Below are 17,089 nucleotides of genomic sequence, written 5' to 3' on the forward strand. Positions count from 1 at the left end.
GGCGTATTTTAGAGATGCAACGTTGGTCCAATATTAGAAAATCAGTCAATGTAATCTCTCATATTATCAAGCTAAAGAAGAAAAGAATCTCATGATCATGTCACTCAATGCAAAACAAATTGACAAGATTCAAAGCCATTCATTATTAAAACTCTCAGAAAAGTGGGAATAGAGAGGAACTTCCTCAACTTCGTAAAAAGTATCTATAGAGGAAACCTACAACTAACATAATATTTAGTGATGAAAGACTGAATGCTTTTCCTCTATGACCTTAACAAGGTAAGCCCATCCCTCTCTAAATTAACAGAGTGCTGGAAGTTCAGCCAGTGCTTTAGGCAAGAAAGGGTAATAAATATGTATAGATTAGAAATGAAATAAAATTGTCCCTATTTGTAGATGAAAATTGTCTATATAGAAAACTCTAAGGAATTTACAAAAAAACTCACAAAGCTTCCAGAAATAATAGGTTCAGCAAGGCCACAGGATACAAGCTAAATATACTACAATCAATTGTATAACTATATATTAGCAATGAACATATGTACATGAAAATTAATGATAAAATGTAATTTAGGCTAGGCATGGTGACTCACACCTGTAATCCCAGAACCTTGGGGTGCCCAGGCAGGAGAATTCCTTGAGCCCAGGAGTTTGAGATCAGCCTGGGTAACACAGTGAGATTCCCCACAATAAAAAAAATTTTTTTTAATATTTATAATTGTTCCCAAAAATGAAATTCTTAGGAACAATTTATAATTGCTCCAAAAAAATTTCTTAGTACAAAACATACAGTACTTACATGCTGAAAACTAGAAAATGCAGATGAAATAAATTAAAGGTCTAAATATTGCAAAGTCAAACCATGTGCGTGGACTGGGGGACTCAGCACAGGAAAGGTGTTAATTCTTTCCAAATTGACATACAGGCTTATCATAAATCCTAACAAAATCCCAGCAAAATATTTCACAGTTATAGACAAGAATCTAAAATATAATATAAACTTAACAATATCATTAAAAATGCCAATAGTTTTACATTATTACAAAAATAAAACATGTACTCTTACAAAGATTCTGTGAGAAACCACATGTCCCAAGGTATGCTAGTTGGTTGTTTAACATTGCTAGTAAAGAATGGAGACTGCCTGTCCATGAAGCCTCCCAGTATGAGGTATGTCATACCACCAATCCCATCTCCTTCAATAGAGCTTGTAAAAAGAACAGACACCTGAAAGCAGGGTCCTGGGTGAGGAGGCTGGTAAAGGCTTCAGTGTCTGTCCCTCTAAATTGGTCAGCCTGGATCTGCTTGAACATACAAAAAAACAAAAGAAAATAAAACAGAAAAGAAGTATCATGGGCATAAGGTAATCAGAACCCATATCCAACCCTCTCATTGTTTTGTAAAACTATTTTGCACAGAATGAAGTCCAGCATAATAATCTTGTTCTGTGACACTCTTGTGTCTTGAAATTTTTGTCTCATTGCTTATTTAAAAAATAAAATAGGCTTACACAGAAAAAGGGAGTTACCCATACATTTTGGCAAGTCCCTAAAATTCAGGGGCTATATGAACAGGAAATTACAGCATGGACAATTGCCCCAGAGTTGCTGAAAGAAGAAAGACAGATGTATGTGATGATTAAACAACAGGTGGCACAGGCTCTGACGAGAGTAAATAAAGGGCGATAGTGGCACAGCCTGGGAGGGCTCCTAATCCATGTGGGCAAACAGTGTTCTCAGTGGTTCCTCGGAGGAGTCATTCCAGAGCTGCCATGAAGACCCTCTCAGCTGGGGAGGTGGATGAAGGGGAGGTGTTAAAGGCAGAGGAGTAACAAACGGTAGGAGATTACATGAGGTCTGGGGAGAGCATGTCCTGTAGTAGAGTTTGCAGTTTTCCTCAATTCTAGCTGCATGTTAGAATTAGAATCCCCTGAGAGAGCTTTTCAACTACTGATGCCTGGACACACCCCAGACCAATTGAATCAGATACCCACTGATAGATTTATATGCAGCTGTAGAAAATAACACAGAGATTCCTTATATTCTTTACCTTGTTTTCCCCAATAGAAACAGTTTCTAAATGTTTCATACGGTTTCTATAATATTATGATTTACATTTTTTGGCTGTGACTCATTTTGAATTAAATTTTATACAAGATATGAAACTTTGGTCAAGTTATGGAATTTTTTTATTTTTGTTTTGTTTTTTGCCTGTGGATGGCAAGTTACCAGCATCAGTTGTTGAATAGACTTTATTGAATTGCGTTTGCATCTTGTCAAAAACTAATTTGCCATATTTGTGTGAGTCTATTCCTGGGTCCTCTGTTTTGTTCCAGTGACCTATGTGTCATTTGCCATATTTGTGTGAATCTATTCCTGGGTCCTCTGTTTTGTTCCAGTGACCTATGTGTCTATCCCTCCATCAACACCACACAGTGGTTTTGCTTTTGCTTTTTGAAACAGGGCCTCACTCTATCACCTAGGCTGGAGTGCAATGGCATGATTATGGCTTACTGCAGCCTTGACCTCCCAGGCTGAAGAGATCCTACTGTCTCAGCCTCCTGAGTAGCTGGGACTACAGATGCACACTACCATGCCCGGCTAAATTTTCTTTTTTTTTTTTTTTAGATGAGGTCTCACTGTGTTGCTGCTCTTGAACATCTAGTCTCAAGAGATTTTTCTCTCGCAGCCTCTCAAAGCACTGAGATTATAGGCACGAGTCACTGCACCTGGCCTACCACACAGTTTTTATTACTATAACTATATAAATTTGAAATTGAATAGACTAAATCCTCCCACTTTCTTCTTCCTTTTAAAAATTATGCCTTTCCCTTTCATATAAATTTTAGAATAATCTTGTCTATAGTTACAAAATACTTTGCTGGGATTTTGATAAAGTTTGCATTAAACCTATATATCAATTTGGAAGAATTAACATCTTTATGATGCTGAGTCTCCCAGTCCACACATGTTTGTCTCTCCAATTATTTAGGCTTTCTTTAATTTCTTTCGTCAGCATTTTTTAGTTTTCACCATATAAGTACTATATATGTTTTGTTACTTGTATGCCTAAGAATTTCATTTTTGGAACAATTATAAATGACATTTTATCTATTTTAGTATACATATATTCACTGCTACTGTATAGATACACAGTTGATTAAAGAAAACGTGTTTTTATGTTGACTTATGCTATCCACTGGAATATTCGTTCTTAGATGGCAGGAATAGTGTTCATTTTGTTCAGTGCTGTATCTCCAATGCCTCAAACACTGCCTGGTACATTGTAAGTGCTCAGTTCTTATGGAATGAATGAATGGGATGCCTTTCCATTTATTTTAATCTTATATCCTTCAGAAGCACTTTAAGGTTGTCGTTGTATAGATCTTGCACATTTTTGTGAAGTTTTTTCCTAAAGATTTTACCTTTTGGCTATTTTAAATGGGGCCTTCTCTTCTATAACCTTTTACTGCTGTTCTTTGTCTATATAAAGGATATAGTTTCTGCATACTAATTGTATAACCATCTATGTTTTTAAATATCCTTATTTGTTAGTAAGAAATTTTTATAATTATCTTGTGTTTGCCAAGCATGACTGTTACTTTTCTTCAACTTTCTGGAGTTCAGTAATTAAAAAGATTGAATTACAAACACAAAGAAAAATGGGAAACAACTGCATTTCATACCGTCAGTGGGATTCTATTTGGTTACGTTGAGTAAGTAATGGTACAGATGTAAACCTATACCATTTATTTTCCAAGATCGTTAAATATGGTGATTAAGGAAAAAGTCAAATTCAGAACCATCTTTTTCCTCACTAGTTAGACATCATCTGTTGCCTGTGCTGCTTGCTAATTGAAAGAGATTTCAGTGCCCCTACAAGGTTCTCTTAATTGGGGGAGCGATATTTGCAATTTAAATCACAAAAGAAAGAAATCCTCAGTACATATTGACTTGCCCAAGTTCCACTGTTTTACGGCAGTGTTTGTTCAGTAAGCCTTGATATATAAGTGAACTCATGCAAATGAATACATCTGTCTTCATTTCTTCTGTCTTCATTAGATCATTATGCAGACATTAAACACCAAAAAGGCATTAAGTGATTGATTGGCTAAGTGGAGATTTCAGGTGAGCTGAAAGCAAACTCCAAAAGCAGGTTCCTTTCTCTCCAGACAACTTCTTCTCTCCCACTCCCTGCAGAAACATCCATAAAAGATTTAGTCAATTCTTCAGGGACCAGAGATACTTATTGGCAGTTACCATTCTTGTGATTCAGCAAATTTTCTTGCAAGAATGTTCTATCTTTACTCCTGAGTTTTGCCTAATTTATATTCCTTCTTTGGTCTGCTCTGCTCAGCTAATCCTGGTCGATAAGTACAGCAGATTGGATAGAAGACAAAGCTGTAAAATAGATGCATTTCGAACCTCAGGCCTTCACACTAACATTGTTGCCTGGACTATCTTCTTTGTGGCTGCTTCCCCGCAACTCACGCTATATGGCACAGTGGTCTGTGACATTGCCTCTTTGACTAGGCTGTGGCTGTCTTGAGGATAATGGCCTTAACTTTTTCCATCTTTGATTTTTATTGTCTAGCTCAGAGTAGGCATTTATTATGTGCTTGAATTAATGAATGCACAAATTACTCAATTAGCTGGTACAGGAATATTTTCTCAATTTCACATTATTAAAATTAGCTCTTAGGAAAGCATTTGAAATGTTTTGCAGTGACAGGGTAATTGACTATTATCACTTTAAAAAGTAGCCAGATTGATGAATTTATATTTTAATAATGATGAAATTAAACTAAAATAATTGAGCTTTTCTAGATTTTCAAGGTTCAACCAGAACCCCGGCAAGCACCTGGGTTCCTTCTGGAGAAAATGACATTGTTCACCTCCCATAAGGCTGTACCTGTACATCCCATTTTATATAGGAAGCATGGCCTTGAAAACTTGGAGTAGAAATAAAATTTTTATGAATGGAAACTTCTTATATGCCTGGTGTTACTATTTCATAGTTGCTTCTTCATGAAAATTGGATAGACTTTAAGATAGTCACTTGAAAATCTATGCTTCCAACCCTACAAGTAAAGTTCTATAATCAAATGTTTAAATATACAGGATCACTCTGCATATTTAAAGAAAGTACAAAGAATCTTTTTGTTGGCAGAATTGTTGGGCACATTATATCTCTTTAATATGAATGGTCATCATCTATTATGTCATTTTGGTTACTTTAATTATTAACTTTATTTAAAACATGTATACCTAGCCTTCTGCCAATAAGGGTTTAGAGGGATTGTTTATTAAGTTGATGTCTTTGAATATCAGTTGAACCTATATATGTTTTCATGAGATTTCTGGGGGTTGCTGTGTTTTATTTTAAGGAGCACAGGAGAAATGCACATAGTGATAGGATTTTGTTACAGATACTTCTGGAACAGATGACCTTTTAAGGTCCTGTACTTTCATGCCCTTGACAAGAATTTTCATTCCTGAATTTCAATTCCTATTTGGTCTTTCATGTAAAATGTCATAGATGAAGCTAACATTATACACACCCAGACTCCTCCTTGGCTTTTACTTTAAAAGACAATAATGACTTACGTATACAGTGTCAGGAGACTGCCATGAGAAAGCCGCCTTCCAGAGATGGTATGCTGGTGTGTTAAAATCACAGGAGCTGGAAAACTCAAAAACCCTGCCTTGAAGGACATTCTCTAGGCTGCTGAGGAAATAAGCAGCTTGCCGTCCCCTGCCTTCTTTCCCCAAGTACTCTGTTCTCCTCACTAGATCAGATGAGATACTGTTTCCTTATCTAATGCAATTTCATTTTTTCATTGGCTAGTGGGATAATATACTAGGAGTAGCAATTTAAAAACCTTTATGATATGCATTCATAGATATTTTCAACATTATAATTAACTGTATGCAATTGGGGAAAGGGTTAAGGTGTGCAAATAATCTTTTTTTTTTAATTTCACTTTGAAAAAGCAAGTTTGTTCTTGCATTTTAACATGTGCCTTTGATGTTCTAGAAGTTCATTCCCCCTGAAATGCATAGGAGAAGTTGGAAAATTGGGCAATTTCCCCATCCCTACCGAGAAAATGTATTTGCAGATTGGGGAATAACATCAGAGAGAATTTTAAAACAGCATTTATTCTAATTAGCCTCTAGAAGGTAAATATTGACTTATTTTTATTTCTGAAGAGAAGGAATTCTTACAGTTTTCTTACCTTCTGCTCTGACTAAAATAAAAAGATTTGAGTTTTGTCTTGCTGTATAGACACTATCCCCACAAGATCTGTGAAATTTTAAAATTTTGTAAGTAGAAATTGAAAGATTTATGGCACTTACCTGGAAATTCTGAGGATAAACCCTGCCTTGCCATGCTGTGACATATTCTGCAAGAGTGATATGAGTTGTTACATATGCCATCATACTTTGTTTTTGAAAGACAAAGAAAGTCAAGTCAATAACATTTTTCTAGAACCTGTAGAAAGCGCTCCTCCTTTCATGTGGCTTCCTAACCTGAAACAAACCATGAACTTGGAGTCTGCCACTGCGCTACATACATTCATATTATTATCTAAAATTCTGTTCTGATTCCCGACTTTACAACTTTTAATTGTTCCCATTGGCGTTACAAAGAGAGAAACCAGAGAAAGTCACCCGAGAATGGCAGAAAACAAAGAGTGAATATTATTTGTACATAAGACAATTTGGACTACTAACTGTCAACATGGAGTGAATACAGAAAAAAAAAAACGGTGCCCACACTCATTACCTCTAATAGAATATCCACCTCAGCATTGTCGGCATGAACATCTTTATGAGATATTCTGTAAATTATAATGGAAGGAGGCCATAGATAATCTTTTCTCTTAAAAGAAAAAGTGGAAAGAGCTTCTGGGGAGGAGTCACTTAACCATACACAAAACAACATTGGTGATTCTACTCCCATTTTAATAAGGCAAATGCTTTTCTTTTAACAGAGGAATTCAAGGGCTCCACAGTCGTTGAGTTGATGAAGAAGGAAGGCACTACCCTGGGTCTGACAGTATCGGGAGGAATTGATAAGGACGGCAAGCCAAGAGTATCTAATCTGCGGCAAGGAGGAATTGCTGCTAGGTAACTGCCTCTTGGGAAAATCTACTGAAAGGAATACAGGGTGTAATTAATTCAAGAATTAAAGCTCCATCAAAAGTGGCCACTAATAAATAAATGACAGCTGCCATCTGCCGGGCAACACAGGCCAGCAGAAGCACAGCGGGGCACATTTCAGAAGCTGCTCCCAGGTCTGCCCACGTGGCTGTTCTGGCCTAGGCTGCAGTCACCAGGGAGATTCTTTTGTCATCTCAGGAGCTGCCAGGCCCTCATAAGATTTTAATTTTAAAAAGCCTATGTGGCTCTAGTCTGCCAATGTGCCACTGAACAGCAGACAAGCTGCAGTGTGAAGGAGATGCTCCAATCATCTGAATATGAAACAGATGACCCATATGATGTGTGTGGGCGAAACTGCCAGAGACGGACATGGCTAATCTACAAAGGGTGGGAGACTCAACTCTGAGTTTTAAGTGAAAGTTTTGTTTGTCTCACATCCTCTCTCCTTTTCTACTTGTGAGATTTTCAAGAGTTGGTTTCTGAAAGGACAGAGGGTTGGAGGAGGAGGTCTCACCTGTCCTTCTTTCCATGAACTGCAAATTCCACTTGCTATTGCCAAAGGCAGAATGTCCTGGGGTGGGCTTCCTTGAGACTCATTCTAAATCTGCCTCAGAAAATGGGGATGGAAAATCAGGTTTCATTAAAAGTGAGGCCAGGCTGGGCAGTGTCTCATGCCTGTAATCCCAGCACTTTGGGAGGCCAAGGCACGTGTATCACCTAAGGTCAGGAGTTCAAGACCAGCTTGACAAACATGGGGAAACTCCATGTCTACTGAAAACAAAAAAAGAATAGCCAGGCATAGTGGAGCATGCCTGTAATCCCAGCTACTTGGGAGGCTGAGACAGGAGAATCACTTGAACACAGGAGGTGAAGGTTGCATTGAGCCAAGACTGGCCGTTGCACTCCAGCTTGGGCAATAAGAGCAAAATTTTGTCTCAAAAAATAAAATAAAATAGAAAATAAACATGAGGCTAAAGTACCTTAAATTCTGGCCACCAATATCTATATCTACATAATTCCAGGTTAAATCTTAGAGTTCTTGCCTCATAAAATGTCATCTGAAGCGGTGATTTCTGTGATTACTTTTAGTGATCAACCTGTTTGTGCAATTAATAAACTCAATCCAGTGGATTGCTCTATGATCATAAGGTATTGTTTGTGAGGGAGGCTGGTGTGGACACAAGCACCTCAATCTACTTTCCTTAGACTTGTAAGAGGCATCTTTCTACACCCACAGCCTCCTTTATTTTATGACAATCATGACCAGTTCTTGATGCTAGGGGTTCATAAGTCTCCAAAGCTTCTTTATATCTGTCCCTCAAAGCAAGTGTGAAGGGGGAGAGGGGTAGCATTTTCAGTTATTAATGCTGTAATTAAAAGTATTACTGTGCCAGTTATATTGAGTATTAAAAATCACCAAATAGTCACTGTTTAAGGCACTACCATTTTGCAGGTAGTAAATCAAAATAACTAAAGGTGAGATCCCTGCCCTAAAGGGGCTCATAATCTATTAGTGGAGATAAGGCATAAAAAACAGGAAACATTTGGGAGCAACAGTGGCATTGCATGTTAGCAAAAGGCAACAGCATGTTATTACAGATGTTATTACAGACGTAAGTCAGGAAATGAGGTAAGGGCCATGCACGTACTGCAGATTGGGGCAGATTAGGAGGCTCTTTGAAGGAGGAATGATTGGAACTAGATTTATACATAAAATAAATGCATTAGCTATTTCTATTCTGGGAGAAAATATTATTGAAGATCCTTAATAATGACATGAATTTTAACACCCATTGTTGGTCTTGCTACCTGCTCTTGGTTTAGAAATGGAGTTTGACTCAAGTCCAAGTGCAGCCAGTATTCTATTATGGTGGTATAGAGAGACAGGAATGGTACTGAAACCCAATATTTGCATCCTGATTTCTCCTGCACCAGTACTCTTCTTATCAATCCTGCTGTAAACAACAAATAGCAAAATAAGCTGACCCTTTCCTTAGTCCTGGACAAACTCCCAGTGAAGTTATTGAAAGCTGTAAATGTACAAAAGGCAGGCAGCAAAGATGAGAGAGACTGAGAATAAAAGACGTGCTATGCATCGCACTGCCATGTGTGTACCTATGCAACAATCTTGCATGTTCTTCACATGTACACCAAAACCTAAAATGCAAAAAAAAAAAAAAAAAGGCATGCTATGTCTAGGATCTAGATTCCATCCCAGAGAATCAACTGGTTTAGCACAGAGCAACTAAAAAAAAGAAAGAAAGAAAAATTATCTCTTGATTTTGTTTATAGTGCTTTTAAAAATAAAACAGGCAAAAAGGAAAAAATCAGAGATAGTGCAGACTTAGAGCTGGACTTCCAAGGTATCACAGGCAGCATGAGTAAAGGGACCCCTGGCTCTCAACTGACCTTAGCTGTATTCCTACCTGTAAGGACCCACCAGCTCCCAGGAGGCAGGGACTTCTGCTGTCCATCCTCTAGGTTTGCTTCTGCACTTGCATGCCTACTCATGAAGAGAAGGTGGAAATATAGTCAGACTGGCCTGTGGAGAGGGTGGGTCTGCTGAAACAACATTGTCTATTTTGCAGAAGTGACCAGCTGGATGTGGGTGACTACATCAAAGCAGTGAATGGAATCAACCTGGCCAAATTCCGCCATGATGAGATCATCAGCTTGCTGAAGAATGTGGGAGAAAGAGTGGTTCTTGAAGTAGAATATGAGCTTCCACCAGTCTGTAAGTACAGTAGCCCCTGCTTATCCACAGGGGATACATTCCAAGACCCCCAGTGGATGCCTAAAACTGCTCATAATGTCAAGCCCTATATATATATATATATTTTTCTATACATACATACATAATGATAAAGTTTAAATGATAAATTAGGTACAGTGAGACATTAACAACAATAAGTGGCTAGGTACAGTGGCTCACTTCTGTAATCCTAGCACTTTGGGAGACTGAGGCAGGAGGATTGCTTGAACCCAGGTGTTCAAGACCAGCCTAGGTAATATGGCAAAACCCCACCTCTACAAAAATTAGGAAAATTATCTGGGCATGGTGGTGCACTCCCAGCTACTCGGGAGGCCAAGATGGGAAGATCATTTTAGCCCAAGATGTTGAGGCTGCAGTGAGTCATGATCGTACCACTGCCATCCAATCTGGGGAACATGACAAGGTCCTGTCTAAAAAACAAACAAATAAAACAGTAATAAAATTGAACAATTATATCAATATGCCAATCTCACTACTTTTGTGCTTTGAGCCATTATTAAGTAAAATAAGGGTTCCTTAAACACAAGTACTGTAAGGGCTGGGTGCGGCTATGTATGCCTATAGTCCCAGCACTTTGCAGGGCCGACAGGAGGATGACTTGAGGCCAGGAGTTCAAGACCAGCCTGGGCAACAAAAGGAGACCTTGTTTCTACCAAAAAAAAAAAAATTACTCAGACATGGTGGCATACACCTGTAGTCCTAGCTACTTGGGAGGCTGAGGCACCAGAAAGTCAAAGCTGCAGTAAGCTATGATGGTGCTATTGCACTCCAGCCTAGGAGACAGAACAAAATCCTGTCTCAAAAAAAAAAGAAAAAAAATAGTACAGCAAGAACATAATAGCCAATCCGATACCCAAGATGGGCGACTAAGTGACTGAGGCAGGTAGTGTAAATAGTGTGAATGTGCTGGACATCCAGATGGATAAAGCAGATAGGGTGAGATCATCATCACACTCCTCATGATAGCACACAATTTAAAACTTAGGAATGGTTTATTTCTGGAGTTGTCTACTCAGTATTTTCAGACTGCAGTTAATTGGGAGTAACTGAAACCACAGAAAATAAAGCTGCAGATAAGGAGGAATTGCTGTAGTCATAACCCACAGGAAGATCAGCTGCACCACAGTATTTCCAAAGCAGAACCAGCTTCTTAATTTTTTTCTCTTTGCCATCAATACCTCATTACAGGAATGGCAAAGCCAACTTTCTTGATACTTAAAAATTACTTGAATTGAAAAACTTACTGCCTACTCAGGAAGAATTAAAAAGGGCATAGCTAAGAATGAAATTATGAAGGGCCTGTGTTCTGTTAAGGCGATCTGTGAACATCATATTCACCACTTAAGCCATTTTAATTCAACGTTCTTCTAAGTTCTGTGCAATAAGTACCATCTAGGCTTTGTAGTTAGTGACTAGGTTTTTTAAAAAGCCTATTTAGTGTATTTTACATTGATTCTTAAATGGATATATTCATTTCTTTTTTAAATTTTTTATTTCTATGGGCACATAGGGGAGATATATATATATATGTGTATATATATATATCCATATACATCATATATCTATATGGATATATGTCCATATATATCATATATCTATATGAAAATAGCTTCAGAACGCATATTGTCAAGTAGTAATAATAGCAGTATTAGCTAACAGATTTTGCTTTTTTAATTTTTTTTTTTTTTTTTGAGACAGAGTCTCACTCTGTTGCCCAGGCTAAAGTGCAATGGCACAATCTCAGCTAACTGCAACCTCCACCTTACAGGTTCAAGCAATTCTCCTGCCTCAGCCTCCCGAGTAGCTGAGATTACAGGCACCTGCCAACATACCCAGCTAATTTTTGCATTTTGAGTAGAGATGGGGTTTTGCCATGTTGGCCAGGCTGGTCACGAACTCCCGACCTTAGGTGATCCACCTGCCTTGGCCTCCCAAACTGCTGGAATTACAGGCCTGAGCCACCATGCTCAACCCAACAGATTTTGATTGTACCAAATGTCTGGCGTTATAAAGAACTTGACTTCCATTGAGTTATTTAATCCTTTCCACAAGGGGTGTCAGCATAGCAGAGATTAACTTTATATCCAGTAGCGAGGTTCAAATCCCAGCTCCACATTTTGCTAGCTACATGCCTTTGAGAAAGTTACTTAAACTTCCTATGTCTTAGTTTCCACAGCTGTAAAATGGGAATATTATAGTTCCTATATATAAATTTGTTATGAGGATTAACTGAGTTATTATTTGGAAAACACTTAGAATAGTGCCTGGCACTGTCAAAGTTCTCAATAAATAGTAAGCTAATCAACACTATTAAGATAGGCATTATTTGTTTTCATTTTACAAAGGCTTAAGTATTTTCCCAAATTAATAAGCTGCAAAGTCAATATCTGAATCCAGACTGCCTGACTCCAAAGTCCATATGCATATTCATTGTGAAGTAGACTGATATATGACTGCTGCCCTGCATTTAAGCTATGCTGTTCTAGCACCACCTCTCCTGTTATTAGCTATGAACATGGATGCTACCCTGATATAGCTCTTTCCTCTTCCATGCTAGTGGCAACTCAGGTTGATATGAAGGTTTGGTAGAATTCATTTGTTCAGCAGTGACTTACTGAGCATTTACTATGTTCCAGCCACCACTATGTACTAGGAGCTTGGGGAATGTGAGTAGAGTTTATATTCTAGCAGAAGACAGATAATAAAATAGAACCATAATAAATAAGTAAATTATATATGAATAATATGAATGCTATAGGGAAAAGCAGTGCAAGGAAAGGGATTGGGAACACTGTGGTCAGGGCAGGAATGCAATTGCAAATAGAGTGGTTAGGACAGCATCATTGAGAATGTGAGATTAGTCAATGACTTCTGAAGGAGGTGAAGGCGTTGGCTGTGTGGATTTCTGGGGGAAGAGTTCAAGGAAGAATGAAAAGTCAGTGCTAATACCAAAAGGCGGGAATATACTTAGGATTGTTCTAGAAACATTAAGGAGGACAGTGTGGCTATAGCAGAATGAGCAGTAAGAGAATTAGGAAATGAAGTCAGAAATGTAAGGGGGTGGGGTATCCTTGTAGGCACTGGGAGGAACTTGTTTTTCTCTGAATGATACAGGAAGTCACTGTATGGTTTGGGGCAGAGGAGTGACACAATGTGATTTATGTTTTCTGAGACTCTCTCTGGCTGCTGCATTGAGAATAGACTGTAAGAGACCAGGGTAAAAGGTTGATGAGCTGGAGGTCAATTACAGTGATCCATGTGAGAGATGGCGGTAGAGACAGTGAAAAGCAGTCCTATTCCCGATATATTTTGAAGGGAGAGCCTACAGGATTGCCTAGATGTGGGTTGTGCGGAAATAGAGGAGTCAAAATTAACCCCAAGATTCTGAGTATGAGCAGCTGGAATGACAGAGTATCCATTAACAGGGGTGCGTAAGAATGTGAGTTGAGCTGATTTGTGAGAGAAAGATCAGCAGTTCATTGTTGAAATACTACATTTGAGGTGCCTATTTGACATGCAAGAGGAAATGTCAAGACATGGAGATATGATTTGGAGTTTGAGAGAAAGATCTGGAATGTAAATATACATTTGAGGGTAATGGGAATATCAATGGTGTTTGAGGCTTGGGGACCAGATGAGAGCACTCGGGAAACATGTGCATAACCAGTCACAAGTTCTTTTCTTCACATAAACTCTAACAAAGAAGATTTAGTAGTCATTTTGTAACAAAATCAATTTGAGACTATGTTCACAAACCTTGCTACAACTTTTTCATTTTCAGCAAGACTAGCCAATAAAATAGAGTGTAAAGGCTTGGACTGTGTCAGTAGTTAAATGGCAGCTTTGCTCATTTTTGTCTTTGTGACCTTGGGCATGTTATTTAAATTCTCTGAGCCTTCAGTTTCTAATCTGTAAAATAGCTATAGTAGTTGCAGAAGTTTTGTAATGATTCAGTGTTATAATCACATAATCACTATTGAGACCATTATCAAATACTTGGGAAGTAACTAATAATATTAGCCATTATTACATTATTATAGTGAAAATACTGTGTTTTCTTGAACTTTAAATGAGCCAGTTTGCTTTGAAATCACTCTCTCAAACCATTGCCAAAGATATAAGAGAAACCAGATATCTAGAGCTAATCCTCTTTGATTATACATTTATATTCCTCTGGGGATATGAATATCAGTAAAATGCAACCCCTTCCTAAAAGAAACTCTAAGTATAGCTTTCAGGCAAAGCCCAAGAGTGAAAATTTGTCCAGTGTCATAGGTGATTCAGAGCTGGGGGTTTCTAGGAAGACTTAAAGGAGGTTGTGCCAGCCAGGTGGGAAGAGGAATAGTCAGACAAAGGCTGCAACCCCGTGCACAGGTTAAACTACCAACAGATAGGGGAAGACAGAGAAGGGGCCGGATGCAGTGGCTCATGCCTGTAATCCCAGCATTTTGGGAGGCTGAGGCGGGTGGATCACCTGAGATCAGGAGTTCAAGACCAGCCTGGCCAACATGGCGAAACCCCATCTCTCATAAAAATACAAAAATTACCCGGGCATGGTAGTGGGTGCCAGTAATCACAGCTATTTGGGAGGCTGAGGCAGGAGAATCACTTGAATCTTGGAGGCAGAGGTCACCGTAAGCCAAGATGATGTCACAGCACTTCAGCCTGGGCAACAGGGCAAAAGAAAGAGAGAAAGAGAAAAAGGCCTTGGAGAAAGATGAGGCCAATGAGGCACATGAGGACCATAAGAGGGCTTTATAAGCCATATTGATAGAGCTTGGTATCCAGTGGTCCAGGAGGAGCCCTTAAAGGGGAAAGGCATCACAAGATCTGAGTTTTTAGATTTATCATTGTTGGAGGCCAAATAGAAAGAAAACCAGAGGCTACAACCCAAAGGCTGTTAGGATTTTTCAAAAGAGAAGTGAAATCCTAAATTAAAACAGCATTAGTAGAGTTAGAAGAGAAGATGTGTATCAGAAATGTTTAGGTATCAAAACCTATCATGACTTGGTGATTACACAGTACCATCTTTTTCTCACTCATACAATAAAGCTGATGGAAAAAGGAGAAAATATTTTTAAACACAAAGGTGTGAATTGTTATGATGGAAATAAAAAGGGGTCTATTTTCCAAAAAGAATCTTTGTCTCTTTCTATTATGTTTGTAGAAAGTAGTTAAGATAATTGAGTTCAGAGTGGTTGAAGGGATTAATAAGTTTCCCTTTCACTTAGCTTGGACAGCTAGAGCAGAAAGAAGCCATCCACAGCTGAAGGTCCATGGGGAGAACTGACTGCTAAAACAAGCCACCCAAGGCCGAGACTGGTAGCTCTCTCAGGATCATAGCAGTTTGAGGCTCAACTGACCACAGAGTTCAGAAGAACAAGGAGATAGAGAGTGAGCGTGAGAGAGTGAGAGAGAGAGAGAGACAGACAGAGAGAGAGAGAGAGAGAGTGATCTGATAGAAGAAAACTGGTTTGACCTTGGCCCTTTCTCAGATCCAGCTTCTTTATGAAAATAAAATGATTGGTCTACATAAGCTCTAGAGCTCTTTGTGACTTTAAAATTTTATGATGCTTTGAGGCTGTATTTAGAGAGAATATTACCAACCTGTATCTTAGATATTTATGTATTATAAGTTAGTCTAGGCTGGATGTGGTGGCTTACACTTGTGATCCTAGCACTTTGGGAGGCTGAGGCAGAAGGATCCCTTTCGGCCCAGGAGTTCAAGATCATCCTTGGCAACATAGAAAAACCCTATCTCAATTAAAAATAAAATAATAAGAATAAAAAGTTGTTTTAGAGCAATGCCTTCAAATTTTTTGGTCACTTCACTCTTAAAGAATTTTGAAATGTTAGATAATTCTCCTCCATTTTTAGTTAATGCCTAAAGTTATCTTAAGCATAAATAGTTAGAAAGGATGCAATTCATAGCACATTATTTGTTTTATATGTCCTTAAATTCTGTTTTCATGCAAACCTTGGAGCTACAGAACGATCTCATTTATTGAAAAACAGCCTGCCTTATAATCTGATTGGCAAAGGCAATCTTCACTGTTAATCCATTAGCTAACTCAGATGAGCTTCCTATCCTAAGGAGTCATTTTTAAGTGAAATAAATGTGCTAAACTATGTCCTTGTGACAGTCTTCTGACTTCTCAGTTCTAAAATAGACAGATGATAGATGATGGTGGTGGTGAATGTGGTGAGAAGAGGAGGAAGAGGATGGAGGAGAAAGGGAAAAAGATAGTCTCAGGTCTCCTCCATGTGATGTACTCTGGGATTCGGTCTGAGGGAACAGCAGCTACCAGGAGGAAGCTCTTCCTGCGGCAATGGCAGAGGGAAAACAGGGCAAATCCGGCCATGTAAGTGCAATTCCAGCCTCTGCTTGTGTATCTTTTTATTTTATTTTATTTTATTTATTTATTTATTTATTTTGAGATGGAGTTTTCGCTCTTGTTACCCAGGCTGGAGTGCAATGGCGCGATCTCGGCTCACCGCAACCTCCACCTCCTGGGTTCAGGCAATTCTCCTGCCTCAGCCTCCTGAGTAGCTGGGATTACAGGCACGCACCACCATGCCCAGCTAATTTTTTGTGCTTTTTTAGTAGAGACGAGGTTTCACCATGTTGACCAGGATGGTCTCGATCTCTTGACCTCGTGATCCACCCACCTCGGCCTCCCAAAGTGCTGGGATTACAGGCGTGAGCCACCGCGCCCGGCCTGCTTGTCTCTTAACATCCTAGTGGCAAAAGTATGTCACATGGGCAAGTGCAGCATAATGAGGTAGGAAAGTTCACAACTCCTATTCTCCCACTGAGGCAAGGAATAGGGAGGCAAGGAAGGAGTTTGCAATTTCAAAAACCTCATATACCATAGAGAAATAACTGTATAGAAGTACATGCAGCTCCACATATAGTAAGAAGGGACAGGCGCGTGCCTGTAATCCCAGCTACTCAGGAGGCTGAGGCAGGAGAATTGCACAACTGAAACACCGAGGAAAAGTTTTGCGTTGTGAACTTGGTTTCTACCCACCCTTTAATTCTTTGGGTAAGCTCTTTAATTGGAGCGTTGTGTTCACATATATATGTCTGAGTCATTAGTAAAATCTACATGGCAATGCAGGATGTCTACTACTGCACATGAAAACCCAGTCA

General features: G+C 38.9%; 1 protein-coding gene across 24 annotated transcripts in view; it reads left to right on the plus strand.

Moving 5' to 3' along the window:
• The window catches only part of GRIP1 (glutamate receptor interacting protein 1), a 726,295-nt gene that overhangs the window by 517,920 nt on the left and 191,286 nt on the right, over nucleotides 1-17,089 (plus strand). For all 24 annotated transcript variants that reach the window (XM_078336115.1, XM_078336116.1, XM_035256174.3 and 21 more), the window contains 2 exons: nucleotides 6,995-7,130; nucleotides 9,752-9,897. In XM_078336115.1, the coding sequence (XP_078192241.1) occupies nucleotides 6,995-7,130; nucleotides 9,752-9,897 (282 nt within the window). The remainder of the gene's footprint in view (nucleotides 1-6,994; nucleotides 7,131-9,751; nucleotides 9,898-17,089) is intronic.

The sequence above is a fragment of the Callithrix jacchus genome, chromosome 9 (genome assembly GCF_049354715.1).
Source record: "Callithrix jacchus isolate 240 chromosome 9, calJac240_pri, whole genome shotgun sequence".
NCBI lineage: Eukaryota > Metazoa > Chordata > Mammalia > Primates > Cebidae > Callithrix > Callithrix jacchus.